At 48.0% G+C, this 21825-nt stretch overlaps 1 protein-coding gene across 2 annotated transcripts in view; it reads right to left on the bottom strand.

The window, feature by feature from the left end:
• Window positions 1-1506: 1506 nt before the first annotated feature.
• Window positions 1507-21825, bottom strand: part of FBLN5 (fibulin 5) — a 78368-nt gene continuing 58049 nt past the window's right edge. For both annotated transcript variants that reach the window (XM_064375164.1, XM_064375163.1), the window contains exons 7-11: window positions 19786-19905; window positions 15633-15755; window positions 14070-14196; window positions 11154-11349; window positions 1507-2481 (exon numbers count right to left, since the gene is read on the bottom strand). In XM_064375164.1, coding sequence (XP_064231234.1) covers window positions 2320-2481; window positions 11154-11349; window positions 14070-14196; window positions 15633-15755; window positions 19786-19905 — 728 coding nt within the window. In that variant the 3' untranslated portion in view covers window positions 1507-2319. The remainder of the gene's footprint in view (window positions 2482-11153; window positions 11350-14069; window positions 14197-15632; window positions 15756-19785; window positions 19906-21825) is intronic.

Raw genomic sequence — 21825 nt, forward strand, 5'->3', positions numbered from 1 at the left:
CATCTAGGGCTGGATGTCTGTGACTTCCAAAGCCCAAGTAGGCACGTGTTACAGTGCAATCTCTTAGCCTTGCCATCCGTGGACAGCTTAAGTGTTAACCAGTTTAGTGGACCCTCTGCCCTTTTGCAAGGGCAGAGGGCTAGTGTGACAGCTTTCTGTATCCCAAGCTCTTATCCAGCATCCTGGAGGAATCAGGTCACACATGCACTTGAAGGATGAATGCGGGGGTTTTATTGAGTGGTGGAGGTGGCTCTAAGCAGGATGGATGGGGAGCTGGACAGGGGATGGAGTGGGAAGATGATCGTCCCCTGGAGTTTGGCCATTCAGCATCCAATTCTTGGATCATCTCCAGCCAAACTCCTCCCAATTTTTCTTCTTTCCTTCTTTGCCATGCTGTTCTGTCATTTGTGTCTGCTCATCTCCTTGTCTCTCGTCTGCTTCTGGAGCCTGGAGCATAGGGTTCAGGGTTTATATAGGTATAGGACAGGGAATGTGGCAAGCCAAAAGGCAACTTTTTGGGGATGAAAACAGGAATGCCTGTCCTCATTTAGGGCCACAGGTATCCAGGCTTGAAGGTGGGGCCTTTGCCAGGGAACCACCCTCTTCTACCTAGTATTTCCCTGTCTCCTGTCCATATCATAAGGATCTGTGGAATGCCTACTAAGACTAGGGGTCCAGGACACAGCTCCTGGTAGGCACAGTGTGGGTCTTTAATGACTACATCACCAACAGGCAGAACAGGAGCACCTCAGATGGATCTGGAGACTCCACCTCGGCTATCAGGGAGTGCACTTGTTTTCTGAAGCCTTGGGTTGATTCCCGAGATGGGACATAAAGACAGCCATCCCAACTTATTCTCCTGTGACTTGCAATGTTGACTCTTTTGGCCCCTGCCCAGGGTTCTAAGACTTGAAGGATATCCAGAGGCCCTGACCAGGAAAAGGATAATGAATCCTACAATGAGCAGAAAAGATGTTGAGGGCAAGGCAGCTAGGCCTCCAGCCCCATCTGTCCACCTCTCTTTCTAGGGTTTATAACAATGCATTCTCAATTCTGGCTATGTATTCAAGTTTTCAAAAATCCTGATGGCTAGGCCCTACCTAAGCCCAAGGACATCAGAGTGTCTGGGGGCATGTCACAGAGAATCCGTCTTTTCTCCAAAGCTCTACTGGTTATCCTTCTATGCAGCCAGGGTTGAGGGTCACTGGTTTAAAGTAACTTGAACACATTCCTGTTCTGCAGGAGCACCAGAAATAATTACATAAGATTGTTGGTTGTTTTCTAATCAGAAGAAACAGGACTCAAAGATGTCACCTCCCCCTAACTTCCCCACCACTCCCATTTCTCTGCCCCACCACCTCTGCTCACATCAATTTGCCCGAGTCACAGGTGATGCCCTAGCTCTCTGGAGAGCTTTCTAAGCCAGTGCATAATAAATGGGTTTAAACAGAACTAGAGCCCCCAAAGCTGAATCATCTATGATGTCAAAATGAACCAAACACAAGCTCTCTTCAAATATTTAATCAGTTTGGAGACCTCTGCCTTCCAATCCAATTGGGTAAAAATTCTAAAGAAAGCAAGATTAAGGGGTCCTCAAAGAAAACATTGGGCTAAAATGGAGAGGAGGCTGGGTTTGGGAAAACAGAACATAGCACATGTCTGAAGGCCTTTGGAAGGAATTCTACAACTTATTTTTTAAAAATACTCAAAATGAACAAGACAGGATTAAACAGTGGTACAAATTTAAGGACAATGCAAACTTCTTTTATGGCTGAAAATACCAGACATGGTTTTGAAATACATTCTCTAAAAACCCTTCGATCCTGCTGCGGTTTGTTTACATAGCCTTCTCAGTGTATGCAAAAAGCAAACTAGCTACTCCGAGCGTTCCCCACCAGCTCCCGGGTCTTTGCAAAGCAGCAACACAGCGAGAGAAGGAGCAGAAGAGGTGAAGAGGTGACAGCAAGCTGTTCACAGTCTTGGAACATAGACCACCACAAACCTAATCTATTTTCCTTGAAAAACTTGGAAATAAACTGAAGGCCTTGAAAAAATCACCAACAATCTTCTATCAGGGAGCCAATGATAATACTTTTTGATAACTGCATCATAGGAACTGGGGGTGGCATGTCCTTCAGGGCGACAGGTCTGCAATAGTACAGGTGGGAGTCAGGACGTCGGGGCTGACTCTTCAGGGAAACGTTCAGCAGGAAATGCGTAAAGTCTGTCTCACTCTCATTCTCTCTGTTGTTTCCTCTCCTCTCTTCTCCTGTCCCTTGGTGCTGATGAGAGGCAGCTTCGGAGGCTCCAGCCCAAGGCTCAGAATGGGTACTGCGACACATATATCCGCAGTCGGATCACAGAGCTGCCTCTGAAGTTGATGACAGTGTTGACAGTGATCATTTCCAAGTCCAGCTGGATTTCCCGGGGCCCTTTGATGGGGCGCGTCATCACTAGGGTGGCGCTGATGGGGCCCGTTTGCTGTGGATAGAACCCGGGGACACTAGTGAGAGAAAGCCTGCATGATGGCCCTGCAGCCCCACCAGGGTGCTCCCCTGGCCCCCGTCAGTCAAACTGGCACCCCCTTGGTGCCTCAACTATGCCACACTCTTTCCCTGGCTTTGCCCACTCTCTACCTGGCTTTTTTCTGCTAACCCTTCAGATCTCATCCTAAGAGGAGTCTTCTCTGATTCCCCAATATAAGTCAGGTCCCTCTGTGACCTCTGCCACTGTAGCGTCTACTTTATATAGGATGGAAATCATCTGTGCCCATGTGTGATTGTCTACACCATCTACCTGATCCATGTCTCACATCTAGGTCCCTACTAGGCTATGAGTTCTGTAAGAACAGGTACTGGGGTCAGGCTTTTCACCACTGAGTCCCCCTAAAACCCAGCCTGGTGCCTTGAACACAGAAGGTGTTCAGAAAATATATCTTGAATGATGAACGAATCATTGATCGAAACTTCTGCGTGACTTAGGGCTGGCACTTCGCCGCTCTGGGTCCCATCTCTAAAATGAGGGTTTGGCATTGAGTCCACACAGACACAAAGAAGGGAACAACAGGCACTGGGGCTTACGTCAGGGTGGCAGGTAGGAGGAGGGAGAGGATCGAAAAACTACCTACTGGGTACATGCTTATTACCTGGGTGACGACATAATATGTACACCAGACCCCTGTGACACGTCATTTATCTATAGAACCGACCTGCACATGTACCCTTCAAAGTACAATAAAAGTTTTAAAAAATGTTTTTGAGGAAAAATAAAATGAGGGTTTGGACCAGATCAGTAATTTAAAAAAATAATGGCATCAAAAGCTACTGGCACTTTTTTTAAAACTAACAATTCCAGGGCCCATTCCAAGATTTTCTGGGTCAGTATATTTTTAGGTGATGCCTGGGCAAGGTGGAATTTAAGAGCCCCCCTCTAGGTACCCTGGAGTCACCTCCAGCTTCGCCATTCTGTAACCTGATCACTGCGGTCCTAATAATTTCAGATGAACACTTTCCTTCACTGAGTCTTTTTCTAAAACTTTCAAAGACGAAGGCAGAGACGAATTACATCAACTGAGCACCCATCATGAGTGAGGCACCTTTTAACCACGTTTATGTACATCTGCTTATTTAATCCTCATAAAATGGCTGGGCACGGCGACTCACAACTGTTATCCAAGCATTTGGGAGGCCAAGGTGGGTGGATCACGTGAGGCCAGGAGTTCAAGACCAGCCTGGTCAACATGATGGAACCTCGTCTCTACTAAAAATACAAAAATTAGCAGGTGTGTTGGCAGGTGCCTGTAATCCCAGTTACTCGGGAGCCTGAGGCACAAGAATCACTTGAACCTGGGGGGCAGAGGTTGCGGTGACTCAAGATTGGGCCAATGCACTCCAGCCTGGGCGACAGAGCGAGGCTCCATCTCATAAAAAAAAAAATCTCATAAAACCCTGAAAGGCCTTGCTACTCAAAATGTGGTCCCTGGACAAGCAGCATGGGTGTCACCAGGGAGCATCTTAGAAATGCAGAATCTCAGGCCCCAGCTAGGGTCTACTGAGCTAGAATCTGTAGCTTCACACAATCCCCAGGGCTTTGTGTGCACGTTAATTATTGAGAAGTGTTGATCTAAAGGCACAGGACCCAGGTGGAGAGCCCTGGCTGTCCTTGTCTAAGTGCTATATGAAAGGTATGACTCATTACTTCCCTGTTTTGTAAGTAAACAAACTGAGTTCCCATGAGGTTAAATAATTGCTTAGGGTTACCCAGCTAGTCAGGGCAGGGCCAAGGGCTTCCATTTGGGTATTTCTGACCCCAAGCCCCAGGCTTTTTCACTGCACAGCAAGTATCCGAAGAGGCTGATGTGTTTTGCTTCTTCCTAGCACTGACCTAATGAGAGATGCTCGCTGTCAGTGCAAGGGACAGATATTGGCACTGATACAGGAAACAGCATGAGGGAGAACAGGGATGGGCTGGACAATCACTTTCCATACACTGCAGAGCCCAGCCCTGTGCCCAGAAGCTGAAAGCAAGTCTCTGCAAAGGAACCTAACTGGTTTAAAGCTACACTAGATGTTTTATCTGTCTTCATAAAGGGAGGGGCTCCCACAAAGCTCTGAACATCCTCAAGAGCTACCACAGGTAAGACAAGAGTGGGGCTGGCAGACAGGTGGGGGCCAGATGCTGTGACCTCCCCTGTCCATGAGGCTGTCAGCAGCGTGACAGTCACACAATTTCCTCTTGGCACTGGTTCCTCCTGTTCCCGTCAGCATCCACGTTATTGGCACCTCCTCCTCATGCAGAGGATGGCTTGGACTTCCTTGTCAGCCCTTATGAAACCTGAGCCCTGGGCCAGGACTCTGGAGAGTAAGCCATACAGGGAAATGCCTGCAGCATTTACATATACAAATATCTTGCCAGCTTTCACTGAGTGAACAAAGGCCAAGAGTTGAGAACCCCGAGCTGGGGGCAGCCCTCCGGAGGGACATCTGCAGAGCCCAGGATCTGGAAGGCAGAAAGGGGCAAGTGCAAGCTTCCAAGGTGTTCCTTTGGGCTCTCCTGGTCAATGTCTCCTGAGTATGAAAGAATCCTAGACTCTCCCACTTGGAATCCTGGATTCTCCCATTTGGAATCCCAGACTCTCCCATTTGGAAGTAACTGTAGAAACTGTCCAGCCTCTACCTGGGTCCACCCTACCCACAAGCACCTGGGAGAGCTCAAGTCCCTGCCACAAGAGCTGAGGACAGCCACCTCCACATTCAGCTTTTAGGGCAGAGCCAGGGCATTCATGAAATAAACCCGAGAGCCCTTGGGCATTCGTAGCCTTGGTGGTGCGAAAAGATGAGGAGGAGGATGGTGGTGGCGGTGATGATGGTGGTGGTTATATGCCAGGCATCTGGCTACAACCTTTCCTGCACCTCTTAATTAACCCGCACAACCCTATGCTGTAAGTAGGTTAGGGATACTACATGAGGCCATGAGACTCCTACACGGTACTAGACTTTATGGCTCCAACAATCAAGCTTCTAACCACCATCCTCTATGATAAGGTCTCCGTACCTCTCCATTTGCTCACCATCCCACGCGTCTTGCCTTGACTTGAGAATCGCCACTTTGCGTTGTGTTTGCTCGGTTGTTTCCCGCTCCCCACTGAGGTGTGTGTGGTTCCTCCAGGGCAGAGGCCACATCCTGTTTGTTTCTCAATGCTCCGTGACTGACCTGAAGTCTCACATGCAGTGGTGCTGAGTGCGTGCTGGTGACGCAGGAATGCATATGAATGACTGAACACCAGCGGACCCTACCACAGTGGGAGTCAGCTGCAGACAGCCCACAAGCCGTATGTCTTCTTGGCCCTGATCCCATACACACACTCAGGTTTGTTCTAATCGACTGTGGGATGGCATGGTCTGACCTGTGGCAAGCAGCCACGCTGTAGCAAGTCAGCTTTCATGGGCCCTGCCACTTGATCCACGTGTGCCATGGAGTAAGTGAACTTGGGCACAGTCTGAACCCCGTGACCTTGCTCCTTCTTCTGGCCTTGATTATGTCCCCAAGCCACCTGGCCAAAGCCAATCATCAGTCCTCTTTCCTATAGCTGTCATAAATTAAATTTATTCTCCAGAGGAAAAAAAAATTTTTTTTGGCTGTGAGAGACAGACAGCCAATAAGGCTTATGAATGGGCATGTGTGTGCGTGCATGGACCCATGTGGCCATGTGGGGGTGTGTGTGTGCACGTGAGTGTGTGTGGTTTGCCTGTGGGGTTAAATGAATCTCCTCCCACGTGCTTATAATCAAATCAGTGAATCTCAGGGTGTGAGAGCCTGGACAGCCAACCAGCCCAACCTCCCACACCATGCTCCAGTCCCCTGGGTGGCATTCCCAGGCTCTCCACGGCCCAGGAGCTCACAGCCTCCTTACAACAGTAGCAGCAAGAGTAGCAGTGGCCATGACAGTATCTGTACAATCATAACTGCTATTTACTGAATACTTTCTATTGTAACCTAATGTTAAAGTAGACTTTTCTTGTGATCTCAAGTTCTTCTGAGACCCCAAAGCTGGAAGAGTAGGTAAAATATACTTCCCCATTCTAAAGACAAGTGTAAGAGCACAGATTTTTGGTGCCAGGCCACTTAGGTTCAAATCCTGCCCCAGTGCTTGTTAGTTGTGAGACTAGTCGGGCAGGTTGCTTAGCTCTGTTCCTCAGTGCTCTCATCTGTAAAACCTGGATAAAATCATCCCATATCATAGGATTCTTGTGAAGATTAAAGGGTTACCGATAGAAGGCACTTAGAATGGTGTCTGGCACATACAGGCACTAGACATGGCCAGCTGCTGATGCTGTGTGTGGAGTTATTGAGGACTTACAATGCTCTGATCCAAAGCCAGATGTTTCCCTCATTCTGTCACCCCCTACAGCCTTCATCCCCTACAGCCTACATTCATAATTTTTTTTTTCCCCAAGATGGAGTCTTGCTTTTTCACCAGGCTAGAGTGCAGTGGCATGATCTCAGCTCACTGCATCCTCTGCCTCCCAGGTTAAAATGATTCTCCTGCCTTAGCCTCCCAAGTGGCTGGGACTACAGGCACACACCACTACGCATGGCTAATTTTTGTATTTGTAGTAGAGATGGGGTTTCACCATGTTGACCAGGATGGTCTTGATCTCTTGACCTTGTGATCTGCCCACCTCGGCCTCCCAAAGTACTGAGATTACAGGCGTGAGTCACCATGCCCAGCCATCATATATACTTTTTTGTTTTTGTTGTTAGAGACAGGGTCTTGCCCTGCCACCCAGTCTTGGGTGCAGTGGTGCAATCATAGCTCACTATAGCCTCGAACTCCTGGAATCAAGTTATCTTCTCGTCTCAGTCTCCAGAGTAGCTGGGGTTACAGGCCATGCCACCACACCTGGCTAATTTTTTTAATCTTTTTTTGTAGAGACGGGGTCTCACTATGTTGCCCAGGCTAGACTTGAACTCCTGGGCTCAAGCTATCCTCCCACTTCAGCCTCCAGAATAGCTGGGATTTCAGGCCTGAGCCCCTGTACCCAACTCTACATATGTTTCATTAAACATGCTTGCCAGCCTCCATCTCAATCAAGAGGGGTTTCAGAAAAAAAAAACTGCTCAGAAATGCAGGCCCCTGAAATTTAAGGATGCAAAAAATGGTACCAGACTCTCTCCGAGAGAAGTCTAGAGAGGAGAGCCCTGAGCTGCCCATACCATAGTGAGGAATGGAGAATGGAAGCAACTGATGTTGACATCCTGAAAGGCCCTTGTGTAAGGTCTGCTGCCAGGATGCAGTGACACCCCCCACCTCACTACCACCACAGAACATTTGTATGGGACATAGCCCCAGAATTAGGGGCTGAGAGATTTGGAGTAGCAAGTGACCAACCACAGACGCTACTGCCCATATCAAGGACTGGTCAGTGTGAAGTACTCAGGCAAATCTCCAAAAGACCCACAAAAGCATCCCATGAAAGCAACAGCTTTGAGGTCTTTACCTGGAGGGAGCAGCAATGCCTGGTTACAATGGCAACAGTCGGGGAGAAGCCTCGCCCTCCCAACCTTACCCTTTCCACCACCTGCACCTCCACTGCCAGCCCTGGAGGAGCCAGGGCCAGCACTGCTGTTACTGGGAGGGTGAGAAGAGGGCAGGACAGAGGCCAACCATACCCCTTGCTCACTCTGAACTAGGAGACAGAGAGAAACTTTACAGTGGGTAAGAGACAGGTTGAAATTTCCATTTAAACTAGCACAGACTTTTGGCGTGAGAGAATGAGACAATCGAACAGAAATGGAACATGCCTGTGAATCCTAGGGGATTGACCTGGGATGTAACCCAGATGCTCACAGGTTTGATCCAACAGCGTGAGAAAAAGAAAGTCATTGACTGTTTCACTTCCCTTCCCCACACCACACCAAGCTTCACTTCTTTGATAACAGTATTCCAGGCAAGGTGCTAAGTAGATGATCTCATCTAATCCTAAACACTGTAATTATGCCCTCTTTGTAGATGAGGAAATTGAGACCCAGAGAGGTTAGGTCGCATCACCCAATTAATTGTTAAATTGTAGAATGTATGTTCCAGAGCCCACATTAGAATGACTGAGTGGCCTCCCGGGGAGGATCCCACAGCTTCAGACAGTGTGGATCCTTGGAAAGCCAGCCTTATCCAGATGATTTGTCTTCCTGCCTAGTGGCCCATGACTTCATAGGGCCCAGTCTCTAATGAAAGCACATAAACTCCCATGGACCTGTCCTTTACAATATGGCTCCCCACAGTGACCTTGGAGGATCACAGCAGCATCTGTTAGAAATGCAGATTCCTGGGTGCGGTAGGCTGAATAACAGCCTCCAAAGAGATCCAAGGCCTAATGCTTGGAACCTGTTCCATTATAAGGAGAAGGGTTTTTGCAGATGTGATCAAGGATCTGGACGGACAGATTATCTTGGATTGTTTGAATGGACCTGAAATCTAATCACAAGTGTCAATATAAGAAAGAGACAAAGGGAGATTTGATGCACACTAAAGAGGAAGAGGAGGCAGCATGATCACAGAGGCAGAGATTGAGAGATGCAGCCATGGTCAAGAAATGCTGGCAGCCCCCAGAAGCTGGAAGATGCATGGAACGGATTGACCTCTAGAGCCTCCATAGAGAGCACAGCCCTGCTGACACCTGGATTTCAGCTCAGTAAAACTGATTTCAGACTCCTGGCTTCCAGAACTATGACAGAATAAATTTCCTTTGCCTTAAGACACCAACTTTTTATTTTTATTGTTTTTCAGAGATGGCGTCTCCCTCTGTTGCCCAGGTTGGAGTGCAGTGGTGCAATCTCAGCTCACTGCAGCTTCGACCTCCCAGGCTCAAGCAATCCTCCCAACTCACACACACCCCCACCCCAGGTAGCTGAGACTACAAGTGCCTGCCACCATGCCCGGCTAATTTTTTTTTATAGAGAGACAGTTTTGCCATGTTGCCCAGGCTAGTCTTGAACTCCTGAGCTCAGGCAATCTGTCCACCTTGGCCTTCCAAAGTGCTGGCATTACAGGCATGAGCCATCACATCCAGCTTTATTTTTTTTTTTCAAGTAAAGACAGGGTCTCACTATGTTGCCCAGGCTGGTCTCAAACTTCAGGACTCAAATGATCCTCCCACCTTGGCCTCCCAAAGTGCTGGGGTTATAAGCAGGAGCCACCACATTGGCTAAGCCATCTAGTTTGTAGCAATTGGTTATTGCAGCCTCGGGAAATTAATACACCAGGGCTTCACTCATTATCTTCTGAAATAGATTCTCTGGACAGGGAGCTCTGGAATCTGCTTTTTGGACAAGTGCCCAAATTCACACTGAAATGTGAAAAATATTACTCTAAGCTGGTGGTCTCTAAAGAGGGGTGATCGCCCCCAAGAGCTGCAGGATATTGAAGCTCAACAATACAAATGACACAGTAGTAGATGCATACAATTTACAAAAAAAAAAAAAGTAAATGTATGTTAGCATGCATGCCCTAAAATCTTTTGCTGATGTGGATAAGCCAGTGCTGTCTAATCAAACTTCCTACGGTGATAGACATGTTCTGTATCTGGGATGTCTCATACAGTGGCCATATGTGGCTTCTGAGCACCTGAAATGTGGGCAATGCCATGAAAAGGCTGAATTTTTTATTTTATTTAATTCATTCCGTTTGTAAGAGCTGCAGGGGCTACTGTGCTGGACCATGCTGATGGAGCGCACTGCTGTGAGCGATGCCTTTAACACATCCTCCGTAGTCCCGAGGGCAAGGATTTGGGGATTTTTCTGCACTGCTATATCCTCGGTTTCTAGAAGTGCATGATAGGTAATTTTTTTTTTTTTCCCCAATACAGAGTCTGGCTCTGTCACCCAGGCTGGAGCACAGTGGCACGATCTCGGCTCACTGCAACCTTCGCCTCCTGCGTCCAAGTGATTCTCCTGCCTCGGCCTCCCAAGTAGCTGGGACGATAGGCTTCCGCCACCACACCTGTGCATGGCAGGTACTTAAGAACTACTTCTCAGCCAGGTGTGGTGGCAAAAGCCTGTAATCCCAGCACTTTGGGAGGCTGAGGTGGGTGGATCATGAGGTCAGCAGTTCAAGAGCAGCCTGGCCAAGGTGGTGAAACCCCATCTCTACTAAAAACACAAAAAATTAGCCAGGCATGGTGGCACATGCCTGTAATCCCAGCTACTCAGAAGGCTGAGGTGGAGAATTGCTTAAACCCAGGAGGTGGAGGTTACAGTGAGATCACACCACTGCACTCTAGCCTGGGTGACAGAGGGAGACTGTATCAAAAAAAAAAAAGAAAGAAAGAAATACTTGTCACATGGGTGGATGAACAAAATGGAGACGTGAATGTCTCTCCCACAGAATTTTAGGAGAAAAGAGACCTAAGATTGCATCTTGGCCTAACTTCCCATTTCACAGATGAGGATCTAGAGGCTCAGGAGGAGGAGCATCTTTTGCGAGACCACACAGACAGTGGTGGAAACCCGGACCTTGAACCACCTCCTCCACTCTTCTCTCTAGATACCGGACCCTCCTAGCTCCACTCTTATCTGCTTGCGTACAGGATGCTCGTAGGAGAGACAGCACAAGGCCACTGTTACAGATGATGGCCCCGCTCCCCACTCCCTCTTACCCGCATATAAAATTCTCTGCCCTCGTTCCCAGATTTGATCTGGAAAATGTAATAGGCCCCAGGGTAGCGGGTCGTGGCTTGCATTTGGAAGATGTCAGCGGGAACGGAGCGTCCTGACACCACATCCATGTCCCGGTACAAGATGGTAAAGGGCTGGTCTCTGCAGCCAGGGTTCTCAGCAGGGCACATACAGCGGCTGTGGGAAGGGAAATGGTGTGAGAACTCAAGAAATCCATTCCAGGTGCTGGTTGTGCTACTTCTTCTCTTAAAACACTGAAAATGAGGCCATTCCATTTTTAGCATCCAAACGGCATAACTGTAGAATGTCTCTGCTTCTGGCTTGAGTCTAAAAACTCTCCAGCATGTAGGCGAGCTCTGTTTCCTAGAGAATGGCCTATTCTCACTCATCAGATGTTCTGGCTACTAGATAGAATATAAACCTTAGATCTCTGATTTTCAGAACATTAGAACATTCTCCAAGATATTTTATATTTACCATGCAGGCCAAATACACCACTGGCCACACAGCCCTTCACTTCTTCAGCCATAGACTCATTTTAAAAATTTCACTTTGGGAGGCTGAGGTGGGTGGATTGCTTGAGCCCAGGAGTGAGACAAGCCTGGTCAACATGGAGAAACCCCATTTCTACAAAAAATACAAAAATTAGCCTTGCATAGTGGTGCACGCCTGTGGTCCCAGCTTCTTGGTAAACTAAGGCGAAAGGATCACTTGAGCCCAGGAGGTCAAGGCTACAGTGATGGCATCACTGCACTCCAGCCTGGGCAACAGAGCAAGACCCTGTCTCAAACACAAAACAGAAAAAAAAAGAAAGAATTTTTTAAAGTAAGAAATTAGATAAGTCGTGAGGATCCCTGTACATTCTCTATTGCTCTGAGTCCACACAAACAGCTGAGAGTGGTGGTATCTGAGCTGAAATCTGAAAGACGGGGCAGCTCTGGCTACGTGGAGATGAAAGGAAAGCCTTCCATATGGCCAGAAGGATGTGCACACAAGCAGGGAGGCTGGCCATTCCGGGGCATGCGTAAAGGTGTGAGCAAGTCCTGCTCAGACTGGCAGGAGCAGGGAACACCTGAACTGGACAAGGAGCTGGAAGGGGCTGGCGGAGTCTGACTGGACTGGAACCTGGAGCGAGGGAGTCACGGAGCATTTTCAGCGTCATGCCAGAGACTCCACCAGTAACACCAGCTCAGTGCTGTGAGCTGAAATGGGTCAACTCCCCAGCCACAGACGGGGTGGCCTGGAAAAACCCAGAGAGAACCAGGAATAGAAGCTGGGAAGAGCAGCCTGGAGCTCTGCTCTGCCACAAACAGCCCTTGAATCAGGGGACCAAAAGCCCTGTTCTAAAGGGTTGCTTAGAAGCACAGCTCTCAGCAACAAGTGAAGATGTCTCTAAAGGACGCACCTGTCCCAGCACTGTCCTTTCTTTTGCCAATTTTTGATCAAAGTGGGAACCACTGGTAAGCCATAAATTCCTCTCTGAGAGGCTGTATCCAAAAGGACAGGATGGGTGTGTCTGAGTCATCCTTCCGTCTCCCATGCGGGGGTTTGGTGTGCTCAAGGGAAGTCAAGGTGTGAACATTTGGAAGAGAGGAGGCCACAGAGGAACTGAGATGGTTAAACAAGGGATAAAAGAGAAGGAAAAGGAACTCCTAGCATGCCAGGAACAGAAAACCACTGTCCTACGATTCATCTTTTGGAAGTTATCTTCACTTTAATTCTCTCCTCAACTCTAATATTTGCCATCTGGTGATTTAGTAAAATGTTGACCAAGATGACGTCAGAAACTTGATTAGAGCAAACTAGAGAACTCTCTAGCACCTCAATACTCACAGAGCAGTCCAGGGAGACTGGAAGCATTCATTTCACCTGGGAGCTTGCCAGAAAGGCAGACTCTTGGGCGCCACCCCAAACCCACTGGATCAGTACTCTAACGAGATCCCCAGGTGAGTCCTGTGCATGTTACATTTAGGAGCCGAGCTCTAAATGACCCCGTGTATCCAGAACAAAGTCATTAGAGGAGATTCTAGAACCCTAACTCTCAACTCTTCAGCTTGGTTAGCTTTCTAGAGAATCTTTGCATGCATAGCTCTGGCATGAGTGGGGGAGTGATAGAGAGCTCTGTGTGTGTGTGTGTGTGTGTGTGTGTGTTTTGAGACAGAGTCTTACTCTGTTACCCAGGATGAGTGCAGTGGCACGATCTCAGCTCACTGTAAACTCCTCCTCCCAGGTTCGACTGATTCTCCTGCCTCAGCCTCCTGAGTAGCTGGGACTACAGGTGCATGCTACCACACCCAGCTAATTTGTTTGTGTTTTTAGTAGAGACGGGGTTTCACCATGTTGGCCAGGCTGGTCTACAACTCCAGACCTCAGGTGAGCCACCCGCCTCAGCCTCCCAAACTGCTGGGATTACAGGCGTGAGCCACTGCGTCCAGCCTTGGGTGTGTTTCTTACTAAGTGTGTGGTCAAACATTTTGAACAGTAGTTCTTTCTGATATGTAGGAATGTGTTTCAGATCTTATAACTTGTAATAGAATGTTTTGAAACTTTTTGACAACCCACAGTAAGCAACACATTTTGCACTGCAAACCAGAAGCACACATAACTGAAAGAGAAGTTTCCAAAAACAATACTGAAATTGCACAGAGTGCAATGTCCTCTGATATCTTCTATTCCAGTCTGTTCCATCTATTCTACTCTGTTCTATTCTACACACACATGTGCATGTGCACGAGTGTACACACAGACACACACACACACACACGAGCACATGGCATAGGGAGTAGGCCAGGTCCGCTGACTTCCTGGCTGCTGCACTCTGTTTCACACCACACTGCCGGCCTCCTGAGCCAGGCCCTCATCAGGTTTCCATTCCCCCAGGGGAAGCCATGACTTACTTATCGCTGATCCTCAGATAAGGCTCCTCACAGCGGATGGGGTCAATGCATTTGAAGCCCCCTTGTAAATTGTAGCAAGTCTGCTGCAGGTTGCACGTGTGGTTTCTGTGCTCACATTCATTGATGTCTGAAATGCAGGGTAAACAAGAAGCGGGGGCAAGGCATTATTGGCCAGGCCAGATGTGTGGGAACAGGGTAGGCTGGGTTTTACTATAGAGCTGTACTATCCAATACGGCAGCGATAGACTGTATGCGGCTATTGACTACATGGAATGTCACTGATCCAAACTGAAATGTGCTGTAAGTGGAAAATACACACCAAATTTTGATGACTTTGTACCAAAAAATAACGTGGGCCAGGCATGGTGGCTCACGCCTGTAATCCCAGCACATTGGGAGGCTGAGGCAGGAGGATTACTTGAAGCCAGGAGTTCAAGACCAGCCTGAGCAACAAAGTTAGACCCTGTCTCTTAATTTAAAAAAATATATACATATATATTAAATTTTAAAAAAGAAATACTTTTCATATTGAATATATGCTGAAATAATATTTTGGATATACTGCATTAAAGAAAATATAGTAGTAAAAACAGGAGTTTGAGACCAGCCTGGCCAACATAGTAAAACCCTGTCTCTACTAAAAATACAAAAATCAGCTGGGCATGGTGGCATGTGCCTGTAGTCCCAGCTACTCGGGAGGCTGAGGCAGGAGAACCACTTGAACCCAGGAGGCCAAGGCTGCAGTGAGCTAAGATCATGCCACTGCACTCCAGCCTGGGCGACAGAGCAAGACTTGTCTCAAAAAAGAAAAGAAAATATAGTAGTAAAAGTAATTTTACCCTTTTTTTCCTTCTTTTAATGTGGCTACTAGAAAATGTAAAGTTACATAGATGGCTCGCATCTGTAGTTCACATGATGTTTCTATTGCCTGGCACCACTAGGGAGAATTCCTGCTTGGCGATCGGATGAGGCAGGGAATGGGTCAGTCGCTTCTGCAATGACCCCTCAGTGGGTGGAGCATGGGGCCGGAAGCCAGGCCAAGCAGGCAAACAGGAGAAGACCCACCCCTTTTATAGTCTGGGGCCCCAACCCTTCCAGGAACAGAGCAGTCAGGTGCATGAGGTCTCCCTGGCAACCCTGCTCTAGGAGATCATTTGGAGAAAGGCTGACCAAACTGCCCTCCAAGCCACATCAGAAAGCGCGGGCTCTGGCCAGGCCACAAAAGTCCTGCTTAGCTCTGGAGCAGTTCTCAGAGCAGCCTCAGATATCTGCCTGGGAAGGCAGGAAGCCATGCTTAGAGGCTGCCGTCTGCATCTGCAGAGTTCATTACAGAAGTTTAAGTGGCCCAGATCCTGGCCAAAGGATGGGTCACAGGGAGGGAAGATACCAGGCCAGGCATCCTGCCCAGAGCTGCCACTCTGGGAGCCACTAGCACCTGCTCACATCCCCACCCCTACCACCTTCCCAGAGCTGCACACAATTCCCCAGCTGAGGACATCCAGATGACCCCTTGAATCAGCTGCACCTCACACACCCCAGCCAGGCCCCTCCGGACAGCCTTACCCTGGCAGCTTCTGTTGTCATCCAGCAGGATGTAGCCTGAAGGGCAGGAGCAGAAGTACGTGCCGGGCTGGTTCACACATTCATGTTGGCAGAGGAACTCAGAGAAGCTGCACTCGTCCATATCTGGGGTGACAAGTTATACCTACTGTTTATAAACACAGTCTACGTGGGGATGGGAGCTTAGCGGTCATCAACTCCAACTCCCACAGTGTCTTGATACATATGATGGCTTTACTGCCAAGAAGCTGTCAATTCACTTCTTGAACGCTTCTAGTGATGAGGAGCTCATTACCTACTGAGGACCCCCACTGACATTTGGACAGCTCTAATTGTCAGAAAATTCTTTCCTACATGGAGCTGAAATCCACCTCCATCAAATTTCCCAAATCCTCTGCCTCTCACTGAACCTTCCACTCATTATAAGCTTCTTTCACCATGTAGGAAAATCCACCCTCCACCTCTGACCTGCCCAAGGGGCTGAGGTTACTTTGCCCACTGGGGTTTTTCTGGGGGATTCCCTGAGACCCAGAAAACATTCCCTGACCCTAGAGGGTCTTCTGAAGGGGCAACTTTCACAGTCCCAACTCCCCTTCAATCACCCCTTTCCCCCAACTTCAGGAACAATATTGTTCCTAAAGTCACAATTAAAAGGGACATATCCAGAAGGCCAGGTTTTAATTATACTAAAACTTCACTGTGTAAAAAAATAATTTAAAAAAAAAAAAACTGCTTGAAAGAGAAAACTCTGGAGTGGTGAGGGATGGGCAGGGATATTTTTCTCTTTACAGCCTGCCTACCTCGGATCCTCCCTGGGACGAGGGAAGCAGCCGCTTCCCGCCAGCCTGTTGTGGAGGGGGAGCCCCTGTCCATGTGATTTACAACTCATCTGCATGGGCTACGGCAGTTGATGCAGAAGCAGACGTTCCAGAAAAGCCAACTCTTCATCACACACAGAGTTTGGCAACAGAGCGCCTGTTTGAACCTCCTTGGATAAGCGTGCCAAAGAAAACATGTTTTTCTTGCATTTGTTGTTTCCCAAAAACTTGCTTTCACTAGTTTCCCCATGTGACATGTCCTCGGATTACTCTCTCACTCACAGACCACTGGCGGCTGGAGTCACCCAGAGAGGGTGTCAATGCAAAAGAAGCTGCCTCTCCACCATCAGATAATTCCGGGTGTTACATGCCTCATGCCTCTCGCATTCCAGAAGGAGAAACTCCTTCCTGTCTCTCTCAGTGGTCCTCAGGTGATGGGTTACCAGCCAGCAGAATTAGGATGCTGATTTGAAAAGTAAAGTGTGCTCAGGTAGTATCTGCTTCGGTCGTGCATCCCCACTTTCCCCAGAAGCCTTGCAGAGCCCTGGGTCTCTGGCTCCAGCCCATCATAACTGAGAGTGTCCTATTTTATTTCCAAGTTCATAGATTCCATTCATACTTTCGATAGAGTAGTAGTGATGTCTGTGGATCCCTGAGGCTGCCTATGTGCCAAGCACTGGGTTAAATGCTTTACATGCCTCCTCTTACTTCATTCTCACCTCAACCCCATGAAGGAGGTACTATTACTCTCCATATTTTACAGGAGAAAAACTGAGGCTTACAGAGGTTAGGTGACTTGGCCAAGTTCACAGATAACAAGTAAGGAGGAAAGCTGGGATTTGAACCCAGCCTCTGGATTCTACACACTTGGAAACATAATGCTGTGATGTGTCCCTGAGTAATTGTGCTGGGAGATCAGTGGCGCTGGGGAGCCCTGAGGTTGGGGCAATTGCCCAAGCAGGGTTAGCTCCAGCACAGATGGAGAGCGTAGCACCCACTCCTGACTCCCACTGGGCAGGGAGGGCTGTAACAGACCCTACTCGGTTGATCTTTGGGTCTGTAATTCCCAGATGTCGCTTAGGGCTGTGGCTCCACCCTCCCCGGAAAGCTGAAATACAAGCCCAGTTTCTGGCAGGGAGTGCGTGTTAGGCCACTTTCACTCCTCCACTTGAGAACCCACCGTGGTTTCCAGGAACAGCTCAGCTTAGCAAATCCCTGAGAGACAAGGTTAGGAGGGGTCTGGGGCTACACGGAGGGGCCACCCCAGCTGTGATAACACAGCGAGGATACCAGTGCCTGAGGGAAATGGAGAAGCGCAGAAAGGGGTTAAGTAGGAGGATGGAGGAAACGGCCCCTCTCCATCACACTGTTATCCTGTGCCAGTCTTCTCTAGAAAGCCTGCATATCCTGGGGTCATGCCAAGTCTTCAGGAGAGTGTGCATCATGGAGAACATGGAGGACAAGTTGGCCATTTGGGGTAAAATGAGTCAACTGAAGATCCTTCCCAAATCAGCATGGATGTAAGCTTCTCAAGAAGCCAAAAGTCTCTTACACCTACGCTTAGGGAAGATAAATTAACATATTATGGCTAAAACGCCACTGTGTCCGCTGGGCACGGGTGGTGGCTCATGCCTGTAATCCCAGCACTTGGGGAGGCCAAGGCGGGCGGATCACGAGGTCAGGAGTTCAAGACCACCCTGGCCAACACAGTGAGACCTTATCTCTACTAAAAACACAAAACTTAGCTGGACGTGGTGGCAGGTGCCTGTAATCCTACCTACTCGGGAGGCTGAGACAGGAGAATCGCTTGAACCCAGAAGGCGGATGTTGCAGTGAGCTGAGATTGCACCACTGTACTCCAGCCTGGGCTACAGAGCAAGACTCCATCTTAAAAAAAAAAAAAAATCTGTGGATTAATGAACATTCTGGAGAAACAAATAATTTCACCACATAATGTTAGATTTTCCACACTTCTTAGTTCCTTGGCCCCCAATTCCCCAAGGAGTGCCATGGAAGAAACTGAAATCTAGGAAGAAAGTGGCTTTTCATGCCTGAGGGTGTTTTATTTCTGTTTCTAGGCCTTAGATTGAATCAGACCAAGGCTCTCTGTAACTGCCTGCTTGTGGCTCTGACAGTCCTGGCCCTAGGGAGGGGTGTTCATTTGTCTCAGGGAACTGAGTCGTTAGAACACTTCAGTCGCCAATGAGACTATCACACAAGTTCCATTCATGACCTGGGTCAGTTCCTGTTACAATAAAATCTGGATTAGGAAACTTTCCATTCTGCAGGACAAAAAGATTTTCACACCCTAGTATATGGCTCACTTATTTTGAGAAGCACAGTGAAGCATTACTAATCTAGACTTTGCTAATTCACAACTGCTGAGGATGCCAGAAGTGGATGGAATGGAGTGCACTTTAACTCAGCCTTTACAAAAAACAAGGAAAGAAAGGGAGAGAGAGAGAAAGAAAAGGAGTTGTAGTGGCCCTATGTGGGATGCTACAAAGATAAACATGAGTAAGAGGTGGTCCCTATTTTCAAGGAGTTTACAATCGAGTAATCTTTTTCTAACTAAGAAAACAAAATTTAACTTTCTGGGGAAAAAAACAGGGAGTTAATAAGAAAATTATAATAGAGTCCAAAAACTAGCAGGGGCAGAGAATCACAGTTCCTTGGGCTTGGAAGGAATTTATAAAAGGTCAACTAAGCCATCACATCTATGTTCTCACAACAAATTATTATTTCATTCATTCATTCAACATTCAATCATTTATCCATTGATTCGAGAACTTTTTTTTTTTTCTTTGTATGCTCCCTGGGTACCAGGCCTGGAGCGAGGCACTGATTATTTGTAGAGATTTCAGAAGTTCACAAAGTATGTGTGCTTCCATACATGATCTCATTCATTCAGTGCTCCCCCCAACCCTACCCAGTGAGATACGCTATTATACCTGGGTCACTGCCCTCTGTAAGTACTTTCTGTGCTATCCCCAAGATCGGAGCCGGTGCTGGGTGCGGACAAACAGCTCTGAAACCAACATGCCAAACTGAGTGACTCCTCTCCCCCGTCAAACCCACCTCAGTCCTAGAAGGTAGCTCCATTGATTTTTGCATTAAGGGTCAGATGACAAGGAAGATGAGACTCCACCACACCTTTCGGGAAGTGACTCATCTGTTCTGTGTGATTGTGACCCCACCGCCCTGGAGGATGTCCCAGACTGGACATGTGTCCAGGAAATGAGAGGAAACACCCATAAAGGAAGCCCTCGCCCTTCAACCCCCAACCCCTCCCCAGGTCCCAAGTACAGGTGGAAGTTTCCAAAGCCAAAGCCCATTACCGCTGCAATGAACACCATCTTCCTCAAGTTCATATCCTGGGTCACAGCGGCAGATGAAAGAGCCGTAGGTGTTGACGCAGGTTTGCACGCAGGGGTTCTCAGTTGCACACTCGTTCACATCTGTGGAAAGCCAAGGCACATCGCTGACTGTCCTTCCAAGAGAACAGCCACAATAACTAGGCAGAAAAATGAACCAGCAGTGAAATCTACCGCCACCAGGAGACCAGAGTGGCAGGTACCGAGGCTCTCCATCCAGGACCTTTGGGATCATGATCTCAGGTCCCAAAGTGTTCACTTAAGGACTGGGGCCTCCATCCCCATGTCCCTTCTGGGGTCAAAAGTTAGGCAAGGTGGAAACCATATGCATACACATGATATAAACATACATACACATACACCTGCTACTAAGTCCATACCCCAAGGCTCCCCGTCAGGAACTTCCAGGCCATACCTGCTCCTTGTCATCACCAGTTGCATTCTGTCAGTGAGCTCCCCTCACCCTTATTGACTTGGAAATTTCAGACTAACAAATAACCATGATGATTCTAATAATATATTTATTATGCATAAATAACTTTGCTCATTAGGAAAGGATCTCACACTCACTTTTCCTCACAATGAGGACCACTGCCCCACTTTAGAGGTTAAGTAGGTTAAAGAGAAGAACATCAAGAGACACAAGGAGTAATGGGAAATCCATTATCTTGAGTGTGGTGGTGGTGGTTTCATGTGAGTACACGTATGTCAAAATTAATAAAATCATGGTGCAATTTATTAGACACTGATTAGGCATCAATAGGTTATTTAAGCATTGAACAATCAGGCACAGTGGCTCATACCTATAATCCCATCACTTTGAGAGGATGAGGCAGGTGGATCGTTTGAGCCCAGGAGTTTGAGACCAGCCTGGGCAACACAGTGGGACCTCATCTCTACAAAAAATTTAAAAATTAGCCAGATGATGTGGCACACGCCTGTGATCTCAGCTACCCAGGAGGCTAAGGAGGGAGAATCACTTGAGCCTGGGAGATTGAGGCTGCAGTGAGCTGAGATCACGCAACTATACTCCAGCCTGGGTGACAGAGTGAGCCCTTGTCTCAAAAAAAAAAAAAAAATTACAGACTGTATGCGGTGACTCACACCTATAATCCCAGCACTTTGGGAGGCCAAGGCAGGTGGATTACCTGAGGTCAGGCATTCGAGACCAGCCTGACCCACGTGATAAAGCCCCATCTCTACTAAAAAAATGTAAAAGAAATTAGCCAGGCATGGTGGCAAGCACCTGTAATCCCAGCTACTTAGGAGAGACAGGAGAATTGTTTGAACCCCAGAGGTAGAAGTGCAGTGAGATCATGCCACTGTACTCCAGCGTGGTTGCAAAAAAAAAAAAATACATATATATATACACACACACACACATACACACATACATATATATATATATATATATGTACACACACATATACATATAATTGTTTTTGGAGACTGAGAGACTTGTACCCAAGTCCACCAGCTAACAAGGACACAATGGGAACTGGAACATGAGTCAGAGGTCTTTCCACAAAACCCAAGGTTCATGCTGCACAGCTCATGGTGGGGGGAGCGGGGCGGAGCCCCTTTCCTACTGGCATTGGCTGACCCACTGTAAGCGCCATCCCACAATGCTCCACACGCCAATGGCCAAAGTTCCAGCTGAGAGATTTTCTATCCTCTTCCAAAGCCCAGGTAAACCTCTTGGGCCTCTGAAAGAGATGTCCGTGTTTTCAGAACTAAAAGCCTTCACAGTGAGCAGCTTGAGAGGCTTTTCTTAAAGGTTGCGGGGGGCTAATCCCATGCCCACAAAGCTCCTGCTTCCTGGCATCTTTGGAGATCTCAGGGAGAAAACAGATAAATAAATGAACAGCTGCAGAGAGAGGGTCTAGCAAGACACCAGCGCCCCCGCCCCGGTTCCAGTGGGAGGTTGGGGTTTCCCCACCTGGGACGGGGGGAGGGGTGCAGGAAAATGTCCACTGTGCTAAGCCACTGAGTCTAAGTTCAGAC

Source organism: Aotus nancymaae, unplaced genomic scaffold (genome assembly GCF_030222135.1).
Source record: "Aotus nancymaae isolate 86718 unplaced genomic scaffold, 86718_ANA_hifiasm-v0.15.2.pri h1tg000011l, whole genome shotgun sequence".
In the NCBI taxonomy this organism is placed as follows: Eukaryota; Metazoa; Chordata; class Mammalia; order Primates; family Aotidae; genus Aotus; species Aotus nancymaae.